Source organism: Cavia porcellus, unplaced genomic scaffold, assembly GCF_034190915.1.
Source record: "Cavia porcellus strain 051 isolate PalLab524CR breed Dunkin Hartley unplaced genomic scaffold, mCavPor4.1 scaffold_11, whole genome shotgun sequence".
In the NCBI taxonomy this organism is placed as follows: Eukaryota; Metazoa; Chordata; class Mammalia; order Rodentia; family Caviidae; genus Cavia; species Cavia porcellus.
Genome location: NW_026947494.1, coordinates 32,476,948 through 32,500,841, shown reverse-complemented (window position 1 = coordinate 32,500,841; position 23,894 = coordinate 32,476,948). Strand labels below are relative to the sequence as shown.

General features: G+C 31.0%; 1 protein-coding gene across 5 annotated transcripts in view; it reads left to right on the top strand.

The window, feature by feature from the left end:
* Positions 1 to 23,894, top strand: part of Rictor (RPTOR independent companion of MTOR complex 2) — a 130,966-nt gene that overhangs the window by 62,205 nt on the left and 44,867 nt on the right. For all 5 annotated transcript variants that reach the window (XM_063258102.1, XM_063258099.1, XM_063258100.1 and 2 more), the window contains 7 exons: positions 735 to 799; positions 2,922 to 3,053; positions 8,185 to 8,248; positions 12,714 to 12,840; positions 15,722 to 15,891; positions 18,406 to 18,473; positions 21,155 to 21,222. In XM_063258102.1, the coding sequence (XP_063114172.1) occupies positions 735 to 799; positions 2,922 to 3,053; positions 8,185 to 8,248; positions 12,714 to 12,840; positions 15,722 to 15,891; positions 18,406 to 18,473; positions 21,155 to 21,222 (694 nt within the window). The remainder of the gene's footprint in view (positions 1 to 734; positions 800 to 2,921; positions 3,054 to 8,184; positions 8,249 to 12,713; positions 12,841 to 15,721; positions 15,892 to 18,405; positions 18,474 to 21,154; positions 21,223 to 23,894) is intronic.

Here is a 23,894-nt window from a genome sequence, read left to right as displayed (position 1 = left end):
GACACAACTTTCAGAAGAGCAACAGTAAGACAGGTGGTAGACTTCTTAACAGGATAAATTGAACTATTGGAAGAAAAAGAGGAGTTAGCCTAAAATTCAATGTATCCAGCAAAATATTCTTCACAAATGAAAGTAGTTTAAACAAATCATTTCCAGACCCAAGAGGATTGTAAACCACCAACAAAATATGTCAACATATTGAAATAGGAGGAAGAATGATATACTATGAAATCATTAAAATGAAGAAAAGATTGAAGAATAGTGAAAGGATAAATATGTGAGTAAACCTCAGTAGATAACTGGCTGAAAAAGTTAACAGTAGGATCATATGGGGCTTAATATAAGTATAAAACACAATAGCAAGTAGAATGTAAGGGAGAAAATGTAGTTAAAGTATAAAATTTTGTTATCGAGGCCCTGGTGAGGGATATTTTCTGTATGGTTAATTAGTCAACAATAGGTGTAAAGTGTGATAACCAGTAAAAGAACAGTTTTTAAAACAGTAAAGTACAGAGGGAAAAATAAACAAAATGATCAGTTTATAAAAAAATCAAAACTGGTAAGTCAAAGAAAAAGTGAGATGATAAGTATAAAGCTGTGTGTTTTAACAGTATCATAATTTTTTTCGAATTTTGACTAAAGGAAAATATTTTCTAAGTTAAAATTATAAAGTATTTAAATATTTGGGTCACAACTTATATATGTATATATATTTTTCCCCTTTTTTAAAACAGCTTCTCTGTGATATTGGCCACAGTGAGGAAAAACTGGGCTTTAACTATGAAGATATCATAATTTGGTAAGTGTAATATACTTCGCTTTCCCATCCCTTCTACATTTTAGTATTTCAATTTTGTTAATGTTAAGTGTGAAATCAGATAATACAGCACTGAAAATTAGAAAAATTCAAGATCTGCAGTAATTTTAAGTTGTGTCTGTTACTGATATTTTATAGTTGCCAATATCTAGAGTTCTATACTTTAAACTTACAAATTAAGTCTGAAAATTTGACTGAATTTCTTGTGTTCATTCCAGGAATAAGAACCTGTAAATATGGGTCTTACGTAATAGAAAATGCTCTTAGACAAACTTGCTTTGCCCAAGCATACTGCTAGGGACCAGGAGAGTGTAATTTCACAACATTTTTTTCGTGTTTTGAGGCATTAGCATTAATACAGTGTCAAATAAGAAAGCTTCTGCGTAGCAAAAGAAACAGTCAACAAAATGAAAAGAAGACCAACGAAATAGAAAATTTTCTTGCCATTTATTCCTGAGATATCTAAAATATATAAAGGAATAATATCTAAAATGTATAAAAAATTCAAAGTTAGACATTCCCCCAAATAACCTAACCAAAAGGTGGGCAAATAAAGTCAATAGGTACTTAATAGACAAGTATAAATGATGAATAAATACATAGAGAAATGTTCAACATCTCTGGCTTTTAGAATTCAAACAACATTGAGATTCCATCTTACCCCAGAAAAGAATGACCATCATGAAATCAAGTAATAAGTGATGCAATCAAGACTGTAGGTCAAAAAGTACATTTCTACATTATTGGTGGGAATGTCAGCTAGTCTAATCACTATGGAAATCATGTGGAGCTTCTTCAAAAAACTAAAACTAGAAATTTCATTTGACCTAGCTATTTCCTTTCTATTTGTCTTCCAAAAATAGTTAAAGGTATCATATTATGTGCATATACATGTTTATAGCTTTATAATTCACAATAGCTAAATCTTAGAAGCAGCCTATATATCTTATCAACAGATAAATAGATAAAGAAAATATGGTGTTTACATACAATGGAGTACAACTCTGACATAAAGAAAATTTGAGTTATTTGTAGAAAAATGGATGCCCCTAGAAACCATAATATCAAGTGAAATAAATCAAATAAACAAGTTTACCTGTAGCGTGGTTTCTCTTGTATGAGAAACCCACATTTTAAATAAAGAGCAAAATAAAAGATAGTAAGAATTAGGGAGATACATCCGTCTCAAATGAGAAGACAATCAGAACGTGGAGGTGAGGAGGGAAAGAAGGTTGAAAGAATGTAAATATTGTATACTGCAAACATGCCCTAATAAAAATAAAGAAAAACCAATACACTGATTGACCCTGGTGTTGTTATATTTGTAATTATTTTTATAGTTTTAAACCAGTGATTTTTTTCCTGTGAGAGGTATGAGCAGCAAGGCATGTTAAGGGGACCAGACTGTAGAGTAGAGGCGTATGATAGAGCTTGACAAAAGCTTAATTTCCCATTGCCTGTGTGGAATGAATGGCAAGGTAGAATAAAATTCAGTAGTGTTTGCTTGACTGACAGAAATGCGTCAGGAGGCACTGATTGAAAATGACTACATCAAGTGAAGTCTCAGTGGCTTGCCTTGTGTGGCTTTTGTAAATATGAAACATGATTAGATGAAATTAATCATGTATGACTAAACATTTTACATATCTTGGCAGAGGAAGAATTCAGTGTAATCAATTGTCTTATCAGAAAATCGTAAATCTGAAACATTCCAAAGCAAAAATGTTCTTAGTGTCATGTCAGTGTTAAAAAAAGTTTTGGATTTTAGATTTTCAGATTGAAAATGTTCAATTGGTATATTCTTTACAAATACAGTGATACCTCACTTCACAAATTTAATTCTTTCTTCAACTTTGGCCGCAAAATTTATTGGATGAGCATTGACTCTAGCCATTGAATTTGGTTGAATTCTTATCCAGCTTGTTTTACAACTAGAATCATGAAAGAAAGTTAATGAATCCACATTATCACTGTATTCCATTATCTGAAAAGCTTTGAAATCTGAAACACTTATCCTAAACATTTTATTACAGGATACTTACACATGAAATTACTGTAAGTTATTTGAAGCTCATGTAGCAAAATTTTCTATGTTTTCATACAGTTTGCGGTTAGCTTTATTAAATGAAGCAAAAGAAGTGCGAGCAGCAGGGCTACGAGCACTTCGATATCTTATCCAAGACTCCAGTATTCTGCAGAAGGTGCTAAAATTGAAAGTGGACTATTTAATAGCAAGGTACTTTCCCTAGAGCATATGTTTTTAAAATTTTGTATTGCATTTCAGCCTGTGCACTGTAAAGTATACAAATTTTATTGTAAAGCTTGGTCATTTTATATATACAACCAAGTAAGAGTTAATGTATTTTCAGCCTTCCAGTAAAACTCCTTTATCTCTTCTATGAGTAATAAATGTTATTCTGACTTATCTTATTGTAAATTAGTTCTTCCATTTCTTGAGTATCATGTTGGAAGTATACTGTAGTCTTTTCCTTCTTTATTCTATGTGATTCATCCATGTTGATGTACTTGTGGGGTTTTTTAAATGGGTTTGTAATGTTTTGTTTTATGATTTGACCATTCTGCTGATTTATAGACTGCTTTTAGTATTTTGCTATTGTGAATAAAGCTACACTGAGAATTCTGGTATAAGTCTGTCGGTGGATACATGCATTCATTTATTTTACATATATGTAGCACTGGAATTCCTGGGATATAAGATATATTTGGTTAGTTTTAGTAGATATTGCTAAATAGTTTTCTAAGCGATAGTACTGGTTTATAATACTACCAGCATTTTATGAGAGTTTCAGTATGTCCTTGTCAGCATTTGCAGTCTAGTGTGGTTTTCATGTGGGTTCTTATTTTAGTTTTAATTTTCATTTCCCTGATGAGAGATGATATGATATAATTTTTGTTTGTTTGTTGCCAATGTGGTTATCCTTTCTTTTCTTTGCTCATTTGTAAATTGGATTATCTGTTTCTTGTTATGTAGGAATTCTTGATGTCTTCTGGAAATGAGTCTTTGCAGGTATATATACTGAGAATATCTTCAAGTATGCCTTCCCATTTTGTTCTTTTAATGGGTCTTTGAGGAACAAACGTTCCAATTAATGAAATCCAGAGTGTTCTGTTTTCTTCAATTGGTCTTTGTCTATTCTGGCAGTAGTTTCTATTTTACTCAGTTTTTGCAGTACATCTTCATTATTAATGTGAATACTCTTAAGTTTTCTTCTTGAAGAATATCTTGCCTATTGTGGGTTCTGCATTTGATTATGAATTTTAGAATCATTTGTCCATTTCTCCATAACTTGCTTGGGATTTCAGCAGGTACTAGATTAATGTTCTAGATTAATTTAGGGTACATGGACATTTTAATTGAATCTTCCAAACATAAGTTTTTTGATACTTTGATTTTTCGCAACAGAATTTCATAATTTTCTCAAGCAGAGGTCTTGAACTCTTCTAAGCTTCATTCATATTTGTTAGGCTTGTGTAATAATACCATTAATATAAAATTTTTCATTAGTTTTTAGATACCAACATGTAGAAAAAATCAGAGGAAAGTATTTATTACTTACCTAGAAGCCTTGCTAAATTTACTTTAATTTTTTGTTTTGTTTTACAATACTGGGATCAAAGCCAGGGACACTTTACTACAGAGCTACATTTCAGCCCAATTTTAAAATTGTTATTTTGAGGCAAAATCTGCATAAATTGCACTGGCTGACCTTAAACTTGCTATCCTCCTACTTCTGCCTCTGGAATAGCTGGGATTTTAGACATGTGTGGTTTACTTAGAGTTTTACTTGTTCATAGATCATATTGGATTTTCTTTGTATATAAGCTTTAATTACACATGATGAGTATTTTATTTCGTTTTCAATCATTTTATCTTTCTTTCTCTGGCCTTCCTGCACTTGCTGGAATACTGCCCTGAGTAAAAATGAACAATGTTTTGCTACTAAGCTTGGGTAGAAAGTGTTCAGTATTTCACCATGATATATACTTGGTATAGGCTTTGAGTAAATCTTCTTTATAGTTCTACTTTGTGTTCTTGGACACCACTTGTTCGTGGTTTTGTATTTTTTTGTGCGTATAACTGAATTTGGTTTGCTAATATTTTACAGATTTTTGCACCTATGTTCATGAGAGGTATTGTTGTCTTTTCATTCCACTAATATCTTTTATTTTGGTATCAGCAGTATGTTTTATAAACATCTAAACAGTATTGTTTTGTTTTTATTCCCTGGGAGATTTTTATGTAAGATATATATTGATGTTCCTCCCCACCCCCTCCCACATAATTACTAGAATTTCCCAGTGAATCTTACGGGTCTGAGTTTTCTTTTTTAGGAAATTTTAAAGTTATGGACTTAATTTTTAGAATAGATATAGTATGCGTTTTTTTCTTTCAGAGTATTAGATATTGAACTGAAGATCTTATGCCTGCTGACAGGCAAGTGCCACAAGCCTAGCCTAGTCACCCTTTTTGTTGTATCAGGTTAAGCTTTATATACTTTGAAACTTTGTAACTATATTTATATTTAAAATTAAGTCTTCATATTAGGCTAGTTTTTTTATAAGTATGAAATATCCCTCTATTCTTAGTAGTACTTCTTACATGATTGTATTATCTAATAGTATAGCACCACTAACTTTCTTGGTTTAGTGTTTATATCTTTCCCATTTGTTCTTACACTTAACTTTCCTCCAGAAACATCATAGATTATTTTCAGTATCCAATAAGAACTTCTTTATTTTTAACTGAAGTATTGAAATTACTTTTTCCTAGTCATTTATTTATGCATGATTTGTGAAATACAGCTAGTGGACATTTACAAGTTTGTCATTTTGCTATTTTCTAATTTTAATTTGTTATCTTGCTATTTGTAGTCTTTTTCACATCTCTTCTTGTATTTTGCCTTTTTCATCAAGATTGTTTTTCCTTCTTCTACTAGTATCTTGGTAATATATCTTGGAGTAGATGCCCTGGTGATATATCCCTTGAGATACATCCTATATCCTTGAAATAATAAAGTCTACTCTACTTTTATTATTACCAGAACAGTGCAGGAAACCTATTACAGTTTATGTCTTCTCTATTCTGGTTTTTATCTATTATTATGATTTATTTCTTACATATATTTTAACCCCTTACTATTTTAAATTGCAACTCTATTTACTTACTTTGTTTACTTGTTTCATCCTTTTTGTATTTATTTCCATGCTCGTATTTGTCCTTTTTGTATTATTTCCATGCTTTCAAGTTGGATTACTGTTTTTCTAGTTGATGAATTTCTTTTAGTATTATTATTTTTGTATTATAAACTTAACCACGGTGGACTTCATTTTCTACTTGTCTATGAATAAATTGTCTTCATATTTGAAAGCTATTTTTGACACCGGGCATTATGTTGCATCACATATAAATTGTCTTCTGTGTTCTGTCTTTGTCTTTCATTTGAAACTGTTAGGTAGGAGCTTCTCTGCTTTGTAAATGATATCTTTTTATTCCCCTACTACTATAAAGATTTTTTTATCTTTATATTACATCCTATTTTCTGGTGGTCCAACAATACATGTTGAATGTTTTCAGTATCCCCTATTTCTCTGATGTTTTTCTTGTAGTTTTCAGTCTTTTTTCAGTGGCTCTTTAAGGTGCTTACTTTATACTTACCATATTCCAGTCTATCTTACTACTAATAATAAATCAGTCTTTTGTATTCTTCATTTAAGTTGTTGCCTTTTGGTTTATTTTGTTTTTAATTTGAAGGTTTCTTTTTTTTTTTTCTTTCTTCCTTTTGTTTAAGTCAACCATAGTTATTTTGAAATCTCTTTTGACACTTCCAATATGTGAATTACTTGTATTCTATGTTTGTTGTCATTTTTACTTTTTGAAGTTTGGTACTAGGAAGCTTTGTTTGTTTTGCTTGCTTGTTTGTCTTAAATCATGTTTCATATCAAGTAATCAAGTATGAACATTGGTATTTGAAATTACTCACTCCAGGTCACTATTTTCCTTTTATTCTGGAGTGTTAATTTATTACACTGATTCTGTTAAACTTCGATTTGTTTAGTTTTGTCTTTTGATCATAGGAAGTGTCAATTTGGGATCTCAAGTTAAAGTGTAGATATTTATCAGAATCTCTTCACCTTGGGCATGGCTGGCCTCACTGCTGTGTTACTTTTCAAGAGTAGCCTGGTTTCTTGGAGTTCTATTCTGCTTTTATACAACATAGAATCTGGCAAGTGTCTTGGAGAGAACTTTGCATGCAATTTTATTTTACTTCCCTGTGCTTTCTTGTCTTTGGGATTTGCCCCTTAACCCCAACCAACCATTTGAACTGCCCTGAAGTTAAGCCTCTGTCTAGTCCAGCATTGCTTTTGCTTTCTGCTAGGACTGTGTCTGCAAAGCCAGAGGTTGACCAGTGGCTCCATGGAAAAAGCCTGTGAATGTTTGAATTCTTTTACAGCTTTTCTTTTGAGAGATTATTCTCCATTGGCCTTTTAGCAGTTGTTTTATGACGTAATTTTCAAATTTTATAGTTGCTTTTGGTAGGAGGGTTGGTCTGATTGCATCTTTTTTGGTAATAGAAATGGTATTCTGTGTTCATTTGTTATTTATTTATTTATTTTTGCCACACTGGACCTGGAACCCCTTTAGTACATAGTAATCTAGCACTTTATTACTGAGCTGTACCTCAGCCTCCCACTTACTTTGTGCTAGTGTCGCTCTACATTAATAGGGTTTAGACAAAAGTGAGTTTTCAGTAGCAGTAATGTTCAGTGTTAGAATACTGAACTACCTAAACGGAAATTTGAAATAAAAATGTCTTGCCATATAAAAGATTCCTTCAACTTAGGTAAAAAAAATTGTACAAAGAAATGTCAACTAAGTGATATTTTACCAAGTATTTTTGAAGAGAATTTAGAGTTTAAGTTACATTTTAGTAAAGTAGAATTGTCATAGATATTACATAAGAGAATTAGTATGATATATAAGATTTAAGCATTGGTTACAATCATAATTAAACAAGCTTCAGATATTTTCCCTTTATAGTTTTTATAAAATGTCTATGAATTTTATCTATAAAAATTTTTTTCTGTAGATTTCTGATACTTTAATGTATAGATGTTATTTTGAGTTTATAGGTACTATATTTTCCTGAAGTTTTAAATGAAAAAGTAACTGTTATAAAAACAAAGATTTAGAGAAGTATAGGTTAACTAAACAAAAATTTGCTGTTAATAGAAAAGCATGTATTAAAGTTTTCATGTAGGATACTAACATGAGGAAATAATGGTATTACAATAGAAGTTGTTTTTAAAGATTTTTATCAGTGATTAATATTTTGTGTATTATTTAGGTGCATTGACATTCAGCAGAGCAACGAGGTAGAGAGAACACAAGCACTTCGATTAGTCAGAAAGGTATGCTCTATAAGAGTAAAAGCAAATTTATGGTTTTTATCATTTTTAGATTAGATTGTTATGAAATCTTTCTATTAAAAAATAAAGCCTAAATTATCATTACACATTTTTATTTTGTTAATGTGAATAAAGTAAAACTATTAAACTTTGAGGTAAGCATATTTTGTATAATTGTTCTGTGTGATTGGAGATAGCTAGGACAATATTCTTATTACGTATTTTTCTTCAGTAGAAGTGTAAATGCAATTACTGCTTTGATAAGTTATTAGAGAAAGAGATTACTTGCTCTCCATCCTGATTATCTCATGATTGTATGCTTGTGGTTAAAACTGTTAAGTAGTTGCCACAGCAGATAAAACCTTTTTCTAAATATGAATTTGAATATAATTCATGGGTGGTTGTAGTAAACAATTCAGTCATTGAATGAAATAAAAGATCAGAATTCAAATTCTGTAAGAAAAGGTTTTAAAGAATGTCTATAAAGCTTCTCACGAGAGACCTTCACAGAATTACTGGTGAGTTTAATGTGATGTCTCAATAGCCAAGCAACAAAACAGTAGTTGAGATTTTTAGTAGAGATTGTCCCTCATGCCCTACCTTTGAATTTATTACATGTGCTAGAATGGTGAACTGTTGAGTTAGTTACAAATAGTACCCATAGTTGGCCATGGTGACAAAGAAGAAAATGGATGCATTAAGTCTTAAAAGAGGTTTGAAACTCTAGTAACTATTGGAAATAGGTTTGTTATAATTAAACCATTACATCAGGATCTGATTGGCTTTTCATGATCTGTTTTAATTTATTCATACAGCCCAAAGAACCTAGGGAAGCTTTTGAATTTTGGGGTTATATATGTGAATATTTATCCTATTGAGAACTAGAATATATAATTAATACATTAAAATAACAAACTATTACATGTAAACATGAATAAGATATTATGAAAATAATGTTTTCTAAAACATTGTTTCCAATTTTTGGAATTCTCTTTGATGTATGTCTTAGAAGATGGCAAGGTGGTTATAGTATTTACTTCCTTAATTCAGTTAGTTATTCTATCACAGGGAGTAGACTACAAAATTTCTAAATATACTTGTAGAGTAAAAAAGACTAATGTCTTTTGTTGATATGGAAATATGGTAGTTATAATTTTGCAGAGCTTCAGAATTTTTCTTGCTTACATGAATTACTGCTCTAGAAATCACTTTTAGAAGATAACTTCAAATAGATTTAAACAATTAAATTTAGCTTCTTTGATTTGTTTAGTAAATGTTTCATGTTGGTGTGCTAAAATACTTTGTGCAAGTTAAAAGTTAGTTTATAAACTTGTTCAGTAAAAGTAAACTGACACTTAAAAGTATCATTTATCATATTTGGTAAATTTATTTGGTATCATATTTAGTGTCATGTTTGGTTATGATGATTGGTAATTTGAGTCCGATATCGTTTGTGAACCTAAAAGCAAGAAAACTGCTCACACTTGGTAGGACCGAGGCTCAAAGGAGGCGGTGTAGCTGGCATAGGGTTTCTCTTTCTTCAGTTTAGCTAACTGGATTAGTTAAATGTAAGACAGAATAAACAGTGACCTTCGTGGGCCAGAGAAAGCATAATTTCATTGATACTTTTAGCATTGAAGTACATATTTCTTTATTTCTGAGAACACCTTGGCTATTGAAATAGTACCATTACTGTTTTTATTTTATGCATTCAAAAACTTTTGAAATTTTCCATTGAAGTATTAATGTAAAGAAAAAATATTGTTTAGGATGACATACTCTATGATTACTCATGTTAGTTTTCCTTTCTTTCACTTATCTCATTCATTGAGGATTATCTACTTGCTTTTATTCTTTCAGTGTCTTAATTTCTTTTTAACTGTCCTTTCTCTCTGTCCAGGCAATCCTTTCTAGTTTTGTTTTACAAATTTTGTATATAATTTTCCCACTGGTCAGGTTTTGCTACTGTTTTCTTTTTCCTATTTAAATTTTACTTACTCCTGAACTAAGTTAAGCTAGTATTTTCTTAATTTAGATTTTTTATTTAGATTAGGCATGATTAATTTGTTTTCTAGTCATTAAGAATTTCATTTAATGCGGTCCTGTGTTCTTGATACACAGAAAGACAGTGGCAAAGCTAGAACAGAAATTCAGATTTGTAAACATACATTGGCTAATAAATAGCAACTACCTCCAGCTTGACATTCAGAGCTCACTCTTGGTTTAATCAGTTATTTCTGTCTGACCTGTCTTATTATGCTACTCTGCTGGTACACAAGTTCCCACCACCTTTACAATTGTCGCTTGCTTCTTGCTCCTTTCATTTCATTTCCACTTCTTGTCATAGCATATTTATCTTCCAATCTCAGCTCAAATTTTAGAAATTCCTCCCAAAGAACTAAGGACATCAATAACTTCTTAGTAATATTCCATAAATTTATTAACTAGTTGTTATATTTGTTTTATGTACTTCTGCCCTATCATTCCAGAAGAGATTACATACAACAGTGATGGCATTCTGTGGCTTTTCCCTTATTGAGTAGTCATTGATTTATGAAGAAAGCATTCTCTGATTTATACAGAATTAAGAAGTTCTTTGCATATATTATATTACCCTGGCAAATAGGAATCATTTCATTTTGTGAAAATGCCAATTTTATGTATTTTTTCCATAGGACAATCTGTTGAATTAAATAATACATTAGTAGATAAATGAGATTCGTAACATTAAAATTTTGTACTATACTTGAAATTCTAGAAATTATAGGTTCATACACATATTTATTTTCTAAATGAGCAAACTGAGGCACAACAGAATTGATTTGCTGAAGGTAATATAATTTGTTAATAGCATATTCAGCCCTCAGAGCCAAATTGTCTGGCTTTTTAGCTAACTCTTCAGAATACTTTACATTCATTCTGAAGTTTGGGGACATTTCATTTTATACTGTTTAAACCCAGTAATAGACTGGTAAGCAGTAAAACACAAATTAGTATAAGAGGTTAGAATATTTTCATTCAGAGATCAGTTTTCTATATCTTATTCCTCTTCCTCCTCCTTTTCATTTTTCCCTTTTGTGATTACTGGACATTGATAAGTTAAAAACAAACTTGTTTAGATTCTGTGGTGATTAGAAATATATTTTATGGTCGTGAAGTTACGGCCTGTAATTTTAGCTGAACTTTGTAATACATTTAATGTTGCTTAAACAAAATAAATTATATATTACTACTCTAACCAAAAAAGATTTTTGCTGTGATATTCCATAGTCCCTAATTGTACAGTACATTTTTCATTTAATTATATTGTGTCCTGTAATTGTTTCATTGTATAAGTTTTTATTTTTCCAATAGGCTTATAATTTTTGTAACATCCAGGACAGATTAATTTTCTCACTACCTGAATAAAGAAAAACATTTTCTTTTGTCACCGTGGAACCTGTTACTTTGAAATATTAAGGAATGATTATCCAATTTGTTTTGTTTTTAAAATTATAGATATATGTTGTCTATGTTCAGTATTCCAAATGCAGTTAGATTTTTTATTCTGATTGAGATTTATCCAAAATACTATTCACCAGATAATGTACTATTTTCATCAGGATTTTTTTCTATTATTAGGGTTCAAGCCAAGGAGTTTTATATAGTGGCAAGTACTCTACCACTAAGCTACATCTTTTCCCTTTTTTAAAATTTTATTTTTTATTTAAGTTTATTGATACAGTAAACTTTATTTTGAGACAGGTTCTAAATTGTCCATTTGACCTTGAATTTGTAGTCTTCCTGCCTCAGCCTCTTAAACAGCTGCTGTGATAGGCATGCACCCCTGCAACAACCTATTACTGTTGATATAAATAAAATTAATTTTGATTAATAATCAGAATAACCTACTGGTGTAATAACAAATTACTGATGGGGGCTTTGAGTAAATGTTACTGAGTTCGTTAGTAATGGAATCTATTGCAGTAAAGTGAGAGTGAATAAAAGCCTAAATCAGTTTTGTGGGAGGTAGATGTAGAAATAAAGATGTTCTTGAAGTATACTGGTAAGACTAGATGATCATTGTATATGAGGAAAGAATCAGGTTATAATAGTATATTAGTAGTATTATCGACTGGTGTTGTCACCACTGACCCACTTTGTGTAAGATACAGTTCCTATTCTAGAGTAATTTAGAATCTCAGAAACACTAAAACTTTTTGTTCAACTAATTTATAGTCTTGACTATTAAAAAAAATTCAAAAATTTTTTCCGTACTAGTGATTATTAACGTTTGTTACCTCAGTTATTAGCTATAGTAATCCTTTCAAATATTTCTTTGAAATATTCTTATGAAGCTAGAAGGATGAAAATGGTGGCTGGGTTTATGAATATTCTGTGGTCTTAAAACTACCTCAATCAGAGTACAAATAAACATGTATTACACTATAATGTAAATAACTTCCTTTTGTTGTGCTTCTTGTTACAGATGATTACTGTGAATGCTTCCTTGTTTCCTAGTTCTGTGACCAACTCGTTAATTGCAGTTGGAAATGATGGACTTCAAGAAAGAGACAGAATGGTCCGAGCATGCATTGCCATTATCTGTGAACTAGGTCAGAATTTTCTTCAAGTAGTAAAATATAGCATGTTATAAAGAATATATATTTCTTAATGCTTTTTAATGTATAATTTAGTTAGTTACTAGTACACAAATAGGAAAAGGTTTATTTCTGATAGGAAAGTAGACTTGTTATTTAACAAATAATTTGAAAGTGATATTAAAACTGAATAAATCTCTAAAAGTTTTAGTCATCATGAAATTTAGTGTATGCATTGCCAAAAATCCATAATTATAATATAGTCTCTTAAGGTTTATTGTTGCAACATTAGTCACACTATATAATAAAAATGTTTACACTGAAGAGAAGAACTAAATTCTTATCACTTAGGATTTTAAAATACTGTCCACTGTTGGTTTATATACAAATTTAGAAATATGATTAAGGAAATTTAGAACATAAAAAAGTTTTACTACATGTCAGTGCCTGGTTATAAAATGTTTTTATAAATAAGCACAAAGTAAGTGAGTGAAAGATTATAACTGAAGAAATAGGAAACAAAGGAAAAAGTTTATTTAGTAAGCAGGAGGAAAGCAACAGTAAAATTTGAATCCCTAGTTAGGAACAAGGCAGATTATTTAACCTGAAGTATGTTAATTGGAAAAAGAAAAATACAAAATACACATTTTAAGTGTTTGGAAAATTCAAAAGTTAGAAAATAAAAGATGAAGAAAATAGGAGTTTTTAAAATTACAAATTTATATGTTTGAAAACGTACTAAAATACTTGGGTTTGGAGGATGATTATTAATTTTCACCGGTAGGAAACATGATAGATCAATAAATCATAGAAGTGATTGAAAAGTTTGATGTGAGCTGCCTCCAAAAAGACTCACCCGTGTAGTTATATTTAAAAAGAACAAAGACATGACTCTTTTTTTATACACTGATATACACATGTCCATATATACTAGAAAAAATAATTTAGAAAGCTACTTTGTTACCATTCTAGAATATTTATTTCAGATCAGAACTAGAAGTTATTCTCAATAATAGACCTCTACAAGTATCACAGTACATCCTTTAAAGTCCCTTTCTTTTTTCTTTTTTTCTTTTGGGTACTAGTCATACCAAGTAGCCTGGAACTTTTGATCATCTAGCCTTAGCTTCTTGAATATCTGATATAGGTACATTCCACATGCCCAGCTCATTATTGTAACTTACTTTTTTTAAATGAAAAAAGAATAAAAATAAGATACAGAATTTCAAAACAAAATAGTAGATTAATAATGGTTAATATATTGAATAGTCCCTTGTTGTATTGTTTAAAAACTTAAGTATGGTATTAGGCAAAATAATAAATTAAGTTTATATATTGAAAAGTAGGTAGTATGGATTAATATACAGTAATACCTCAGTTCATGAATACTTCTATTCTCAAACTGTTTGGTTCTCAAGTGTTTGATAGAATTTTGTCCCCTGTTTACAAACTGTACATCAAGTGACCAACACAACTGCAGCTGTCTTCCCCACATAAACACAACACAGCCATCTTCCCCAAAATCTTACAGCAAATTAAGTTCATTAATTGAGGTACTACTGTACTTAGAGAACTCTGAACGAAATAAAATATAAAATTTAAGTAATTTTAGTACTTAATTTAGTACTTAATTTAGAATCAGATGAAAATACAAATTTGACAGATTTATATTTCAATAATAATAAATAATACTGTATCCAAAGTACAAAACGGTACAACAAATAAATATATAAAAGATGTATGAAATACATAAGAAAAGTGTATGACTTGTGTGTGTGTGTGTGTGTGTAGGTGGCACTTTTTGATTTTAGAATTTGTCATTCATTTCAAAGGCACGAGTACTGTTTAAGTACAGATGTGAGAGTACTGGTTGCTTGTGCACTGGAAAAACCACTCAGAAAATGGTGGGAGGGAACTTGTAGGATAACGAAAGTACTATATGTTAAGTAGAATATCGGTTACAAGGGTGTAGACATTGTTAAATATTTAACGAACTATATTACTAAGATCTGTGCATTTTAAATGTATATAGTTAATCCTCTTTTTAGAAAGTATAAAAGAAGAAACCTAATTCAAAAATTCGCCTTGCAAGAACAGGATAAATCTAACCATGAAAACATTTTGGGAAATAAGAAATAGAGAGGAAAGAAAATACTTTCTTCTCATATTTAAAAAAAAAAACCTATTAAGCCTGAGTTTTTAAGAGAAAAACGGAAGAAAAAAAAATCAAGAGTTGCAGGCTCTGATACGTAGAAAACTTCCGTATATCATTAAGTGTAAAAATCATTCTGAGAAAAAAATGCTGGGATGAGAAACATTTGGGCAAGAAGGTGTTCATCTTAATGAAACTCAGCTTGTTTCTTGAAAGTTGAAATGTAAGTCATGAGCTTCTTTGAAACTCACATGATTATTCATGAATACAAAGAATTTTTATGATCTTTGAAATAAGAGTAGTTTCTAAAGTTTAAATTTGAGGAAAGAATGCATGTGTATATGCTTGAATATATTTATGTGCATATGTTATAAAAATGCAGAAAAAATATAAATACCATGTTAAGCAAAATCCAAAATTAAATCATAAAACTTAGAAACGAAACCAATAAAGGCTATTGTCTCAGCTGTAAAAAGAACTCCCTGCAATGGAGAGGAGAAAAAAAGTCCAGTAAAAATATGGACAAAAGTTTTGAAAACATAATTCAGAGACATTTTACAGAACAAAACATTAGGTAAGTATATTCAATAATTCTTATTAGATATGTTTCATATATTTGTCCTTTTAAATAAAGTTAATTGGAAAGTTTTCCAAGTCAGAACAAATTGTTTTGAAGTTAAAAGCCGAGATTCTAGGTTAGTTTTTACTACCTCTAATATAATACGTTAAGTTTTTCTCTTTTAGCACTTCAGAATCCAGAGGTGGTAGCTCTTAGAGGTGGACTAAATACCATCTTGAAAAATGTGATTGATTGCCAATTAAGTCGAATAAATGAGGCCCTCATTACTACAATTCTGCACCTCCTTAATCATCCAAAGACCCGGCAGTATGTGCGAGCTGATGTAGAATTAGAGGTAGGAACTTCAATATTCTTGTCTAAGTTATAAAGTATGATTTAAAAAGCATAATTTTCTTTGAAATTTTGAAATAGATTCTCAACCTTATAGCTTATTTAATTGGGAATGAAATGAAAATATTTTCAAGAATATTTCATCAGCATAAAAAGTAAAGTTCCCTCTTCATTTATCCATGAAAAGTTTACTGAGCAAATTAAATGATTAGTAAGGTTATATTTACCTGTGTAGTTAAGAACACAATTTGTCTTTAAGAACATCAGTATATTAGTAATTTGCAAGTTATCTCCTGGTAATATATACTGTTTATTTATTAAACCATACTAAAATTTTCTAACTTAGAACTATTTTGTTAGCATATATCATATATACTTGAAAAAAAGTATGTACTTTAAAAAAATACTTCACATTTATTTTACTAATACAAATAGTATTTTTTCTGCATTTGTGTGTCCAAACTTTTGACTTGCTTAGGCAGCACTGAGTGAAGAGAATCTGTCTTGGGCCCCTTGTAAAATATATAATTAATGTATGTAAGTAACAGAATCTCCTTTTAAAAAATGTTTTTTATTATAATAAAAAGACTAGCAGCTTATGAACCATAGGTTGTATAGATGTTGGAACAGTATTATCATATACTGTATTCTTAAAAGTTTGTCAGAATATATTGTCTTTTGAAGGCAACATTTACAGGTTAAGTCAAGGAATTTTTGTATGTAAGCTGAAATTACGCAAGTTACAAAAGGCATTTTCCCCTGATTTGTCTTTATAATAATTATTTTAGGAAACGTGTCTTAAATGCTAGTTAGTTTCTTTTGTTTCTCGTTTTTTCATACATACAACAAAGATTTTTTCTAACTTTAAAACCTGTTGTGAAGATCAAATGTTATGAATAATGATTGTAGTTGCAGTAAAAGTAGCAGATAGCATTCCTGTAATAATTTAGTCGTTTACTTTTTGTACTTTATTTCAATCTACATGTTTTAAATTAGTGCCTGGCACATAATAAATATTCAATAAATACTGCTTGTATGGGATGTTATTTGTCATCATCTTACACTTTTTCTTTTTTGTAAAGTCAGGTTGAGAAGATAGTGCTGATTTTATTCATTAGAATCAATCAATATTACTTATATTCCAGATTGATACTTTTACTTTCTTTTCTATAAAGAAATTACGTGCAGTGCTGTTTCTCTTGATAGCTGCAAGTTTTCCTTTTGTTAAAAATGCTTCTGTTAATTAAATTTTTTAAAAGTCCCTTTTTAAAAAAAAGTTTACCCTGGTGCCTGCTTCTAATGATTTACACTGACTGTTATGCAATAGCTGTTTTTCCTGGAGCCACTTGCTGTTCAGCATGTAGTTGTTCACTGAAAATAACAGCATCAGAAAAATCAGAAGAGTTTTTGGCCATTATGTGGTGCTGAAGGACAAAGCTAGGTATTTTGTAGCTGTTGATGACATTTACCAAGTTCTTAAAGCTGTCTAAATGGACAGCTAAAACTCTGTTCAAAATTTACAAAATATATTTTTTAAAAAATTTCAATAAGGAGAAAAATACTTGATAAGGTCTGTTGAAATAACTGGAGATACATAATTAGGAATACAGGAAAATGATAGAGATGTACTGAATCTTATCAAAATTGCAAGGTAGCCTTAATTTGTTTGTATTTAGGATAAGGTCATTAGGATAAGGTTATTAGCTACTTTAATCTACTTGTCTGGGGGAGGAAAGGATAAAACATCTCAGAAAATAAAATCACTTGAATCCTTTCATAAAATATGAAGTATCTGATAGTGAGTCATAGATTTCTTGTCATTTAGAAAGACCTGAAAATTTGCCTGAAAACTCAAAAGAAGGAATATTTCATGGAAACATATTCACTGGTAATCCAGATGGGAATACAAAACAGAAACCTTTAAAAACAGCCATGGTTTATTTATAGAAAAGGCAGAAACGGTTAACATAATGAAGAATTTCACCATGTAGTTAATTACACAAAAAGAATAAACCAAAATTCTTACACTGAGAACTATAATATCTGTAATTCAAAAGTTAGTGAAAGTGAAAGTTCAGTTTGATCAAGGATAATGCAAGTAAACTGAAAGAAGAAAAGGCAATAAAAATATCTGTAGTAAAACATACAGAGAAGATAGCAAATAGGACAGACAACTAAAAATTTTGAGAACAGCTCAAGACTAAAAAGAAACTTTCAAAGGAGCGAGTCTAGCAGTTGATTGTCACCAAAGGAAATTAGCAATAGTTGAGTTGACAAAAGTAAAAAGCTGACAACTAAACCTCGAACCTGGGGAAAATGCTATTTTTATTCCTGTTTGTATATTGTTTTAGCTATATGTTATACCCTATTTAAAAGTTCAAAAATGGAATTTATGCTTTTAAAAACTCACCCATTTCTTTATGAGTTTGAAAAGAAATGAAATTAATTTTGGTTTGTTATGGGAAGAATGCTTTTAATAATAAAGACTCTTATTCTTTTAAAAATTCTTTTTAATTAGCGGATTTTAGCACCCTACACTGATTTCCACTACAGACACAGTCCAGATACAGCAGAAGGTCAGCTCAAGTAAGTATTACTGATTCCTAATAATGTATGAGGTGTTATATGTATTAATCTTAAAGCATTTCTAGAAAAAATGATCTTTACTATATTCCCATCTATTTTCTTATTATCTCTATTCTTAGAACTTTACATATAACTGGATGTGGTAGGGATATGCCTATAATCCCAATGTTGACTGCATAAAAAGCCAGATAAATTGTGCATTTAATTAAATTTCCTATTGTATGGAATTACATTTCTCTCACAACTGTAGTTTTAAAAATGTAGAAAAAGCTTTGGAAAATGTTAAGATTAATTTCTTATTTCAATATATGTAAGGTAGAGTTTAATAAAGACTTAGGTCTTTGTATTCCTGTTATTTTTAGCATAGTTGCAGACTAAAAGAACAAAGTAATCACAGGTAGTAGATTGAAGAGTTGCCTTAACACATTGTGTTAGCATAATGATATCTATGCAATGTTTTTTGGTTTGTTTTGTTTTTGTTTTTGTTTTTGTATTTGGTGGTACTAGGAGCTAAACCCATGATCTTTGCATTTAGCTGTATCCTGAGCCCTTTTTTAGTTATTTTTTTCAAATTTCTAGAGAGGATCCTCCTTAGTTAGCCATGCTGGGTTTAGATTTGTTATCCTCCTAACTTACCTCCCAGAGTACTGGGATTGTTATTTTTCAACTCAGTGACATAAGTGCCTCCTAGCAAATGCAAAGTCATGAGTTTGATTTCTAGTACCAAAAGAAAAAATGCTTTTGTTATGTTCACACCCATCTCGGTGATTCATTATTACACTCCAGCATATCATGACCTTAGGTAAAATCAAAACAGACATCCTGTGTTTAAGACTTCTTGTCAGGTAGTGACACATGGCTGTAATGACAGCTACTCAGGAAGTAGAGGCAGGAGGATCTCAGGTTCAAGCCCAGCCAGATAACTTAGAGCCTAACTCTAAATGAAAAAGGGCTGAAGGATGTAGCTCAATGGTAGAGTCCCCTGTGTTCTATCCTTAGTATTGGGTGGGGAGGAAGAGCTTTTCAAACTTACTCCTGCCAACTTTAGTTATGAATTGGAATTCTTAAGCCCCTTTTTTGACTTTGTAAAAGATTTGAATGTTGTCTTTTTTGGTAGAGAACATACAGTTTTTCTGTTGCTGTGCAGTCAATTACTATAAGCATATTGTCCTAGTGCAGCATCTCTTGGTTAGCTTATAGTTTGGTACGTCGTCTGGGTCAGCAAAGGCTCTGGTGAAGAACCCATTTCCAAGTACATTCAGATGGTTGGAAAATTCAGTTCTGTATGATTAAGTAATTGAGTTCTCTTCCTCTGCTATCTTGGTGACTGTTACCATTCATTTCTTGACTTATGGCCCCTTCTTCTTCATGGGCAGCACCAGGATCTAAAACTCATCTAGCACCCTGATTCTCTCTAGCTTCTGCCACCAGCTAAAGCTTTCAACTTAGATCAAGCCCACTAATTTCCCTGTGCTGTGCTTATAACAATATGACATAAAAATGAAACCTCGTATTTGTAGGATCCAGAGCTCAGGGCATGGAGTCTTGGAGTAAAGCTACTTTTAGCATCAACATACCGTGATGAACAAGAGGTGAACCTAGATATTTATTAGAGGGGTAGAGAACAATCCACCAAAATTCTTTGTTTTCTATTTCTAGTTTACTTTCATTGTTTTTCTAGAGTATGAGCTGATGGGTAGCAGACCAAGTAAAGGTACATTATGAACAGGAAAATAGGTGATTGTTAAAATATTGTATATTTATCCTAATAGATTAAACATGTTTAACCATGTAGTCAGTGTAAGTATGTTATCAGTATTTTTAAGAGAAAACACTGACGAGTTACACAGATACCTGACCGCAACACCCCATTTTAGTTTGTTATATTCTTCCTTTGATTGGTGCTACAGAGCTTATTTTGTTTTTTTCCTACTCATTTCCACACCCTGAGCCTTGTTCCTTGAATTTCTGTATATTAATAAGAATTTGGGGAAGAAAAAAACTGTGTGGGGGGGTGGGGTGGAATTTTCAGTTAACGGGGTAAAGATGTGGTTGGATTAGTACAAAGGATTAGTTATCAAATTACTATAAAGCATTGAAGTTGGTCAGCCATGGACAATGTTTAACAAATATAAATAGTTCTGTTGCTTAATTAATGGTCATAGTATTGTACAGAAAGGAACAAATGAGATAGTCAGATACATAATTTTCGTGGAAGAAAGCTGGTAATTTTAATATTATCTATTTGGTAACATTTTACTGTCTGTACATTATTGAACTTGCTTATTAGAAATGTTCAAATACATTTGAGACAAGGATTTTGAAGAGGATGCAGGTGGTTATTTTCTTGAAGGGACAACCTTGCAACACATATTAAGCAAATTGCTGTTACCTAATGTTTAATTAGAATTTATCCAAGAATAGTTTTCAGAAAGAGCAGGGAACACAGAACAGAATAGAAAAGCAAAATTTACACTTATTTGAAACTGTGTTGTGAGTCTAAAATTGAAGTCCAGTTTATAGTTGGGTAATTGATTTTGGGATACATCTGACTGCTGTTAACATTTTTATTTCATATTTAAATATTTAAACATTAGTGATAGCTCTAGTTCTGCTATAGCAGCAATAACTCGTTTTATTCTAACATTTTATATCTTTTATAACCCACCCACTTAAAACAGAGAAGACAGAGAAGCACGGTTTCTAGCCAGCAAAATGGGAATCATAGCAACATTCCGGTCATGGGCAGGTATGCTACTACATATTCCTTAATAATATACAAGAAGAAAAACTTGCATGTTTTCCAAATATACTATTGAAGCTCTGATTTAAACACTATGCTTGTTATGTGTAGATCAAAAGAAATTTATACAAAATTATTAAAACAGTAAAGAAAATGTAAAGAAACAGTAAAGAAACTGCTAGTATTGAATTTAGTATAGAAATACTTATCAATTATTTATGTCACTATACTAATGATTACCTTGGCAACTCCCCAAAAATGTAGCATGGTTTGTACTTCCCCTCTTAAAAACAAAACAAAATTAAATTTACAAAAGCAAAACTTATGTGTTAGCTGTATATATAGTTAAAGCTTGTTACTTAAGAATAAGATAGTGGGCTGACAATTTAGCTCAGTGCCTCAAGTGCTTGCCTGGTAAGCGCAAGGTTGTGAGTTTGACCCCCAGTACCAAAAATAATAATAATAAGATAGTAATGTCATAATATTAGCAGTCTCTATTCCTCACAATAGGGATTAGATCCTTTTTATCTTTCCATGGAATAAAAAACAAGTTTATCTTCCGTAAGATAATTCTATTGCCTTTTAATGATTATCTTATTTTATAAAATAATGGAATAGTATAGAAAGGGATAGAGTAGTAAATAGAACAAAGAACTGTACCGAAGTATTTTTGTACGTCTAGATAGCTCTAAATACAAAATCTGTACAAATGTTTGTCTGAACCATAGACTTGGCCATTATCCAGTATTTTTCCAGGGACTTTTTTGTCCTCTTACCATCTCAGTGGAAAGCCTTTGCTATATTTTGTAATTATTTTTATTATACTCACGGATAACCAAATAATCAATGAAAACCCAGGAGAAGAATTTTTAAAACCTTGTTTTAATCCATTTTCCATTGTTATAACAAAATACTAAATATTGGGAAATTTACAAAAACATAAAGGTTTTTGTCAGCTTACAATTTTGGAGGCCGTAAAGTCTTAAAAGTATCGCATTGACATTATGTGGTGAAACAAGAGTAAGCACCCTAGGTCTCTTCATTTTCTTATAAAACCATTATTGGGGCTCCTTCAGTCATGACTTTGATAATCTTAAGTTACCTCCCAAAGACCTCATTTCCAATTACTGTCAATATATGAACTTGGGGAGACTCGTGAAGTTGGGGGACTCACTCAAACTGGCAGTACTTCACCAGTCCTCATATTCTCTTTTAATATGTAAACCAACTCAGTCCTGCTAAGCTTACTTGCCCATTTATGCCCTTACTCTAAAACTCATTATAGTTTTTATTTTCTGTAGTTAAATCATCATCTTTTACCACCCCTCAGTTTCCTTACCGTTAGTGGGGTTTCTGTCTTCAGAATTTAATTCTATCTTGCTTTAACCGCTGGTAAACTTAGCTGCGGCCTCATTTTTCTTGCATGTAGACTTTACTTGCCTATCTGTCTCTAATTCCTGCCAGTCTCTACTATAAATTCTCACCAGTATCAAGGATTGAACCCAGGGCCTTTATGTTAGTTACATCTGCACTTCTTTTTGGTTTTTATTTGAGACAGAGTGTCACTAAGTAATTAAATTGCCCAGACTAGGCTCAGCCTTCGAATACTCTTGCCGCCATTTCCCAGGGTGCTGGGATTATAGGCACTTGCCATCATTCGCGAATCCTTACTGCTTTTACACTTTCTTTCTACTGTGCTTTAGTTTCTGCTAGAGTTCTTACATTCTGATTTCATCATGAGAAACATAGAACATTGAGTCTTCCATCCTCCTATTAAAGTAAGAGAAATATCAGCATAACAAATTAGAACCTTGAACACATTTTTTTAACATAAAGATTTTACTACAATCTTTGGAATCTACGATGTTATTACTTTAATGAACTTTTGCATATTTATAAATTTATTTTGTGATATAATATATTTCAAATTTTGAATAACTAATGGATAACTGACATTGTAGAATATAGTTTCTTCATGAAGATCAACGGTCTATTTTCTCTGAAAGTAGAGTAACATCCGTGTATTCTTTAATTTCTCAGATTCCTCAAATTTCTCATACATCATTTTGAGAAAGACTATTTTGATAATTTTAGTAAATCTACTTGTTATGTTTTAATTTGAAGTTTGATACTCTATCCAAAAAAAGAGAGGGATTATTCTTAAACATACATACAGATGGAGGATACTTAATACAAAATGGCCCCAAATCTAAAAATTCTTTCTTTTTGTAATGGGACTTGAGCTCAGGACCTCGCGCTTGCCAGGCAGGCGCTGTGCCACTGAGCTGTATCTGCATCCCTAAATGTAAAAACTCTTGAGTGAAAACTCTTGACACCACAACAAATTTCATATCTGATCTTGTGGGATGGATCACAGTGAAGATATATGTACAGTAAAAGTACTTTATAAAATTAACAGTATAAGACATATATAAATATAAATGAATTTCATATTTAGACATGGGTCCATCTCAAAGACAACGTATCAGATATCTACATACATTCTAAAATCCGAATCTGGTTCCAGATACTCATACAAGGGATATTCAGCTTGTATGTGCTTAGCTAGATGAATATTGTTATATGACTTTTAAAAAAATTTTTTTTGTAATATTTAATTTAAAAACATTTGATAGCCAGATGTGGTAGCATACCTATAATCCCAGAAATGGAGAGGC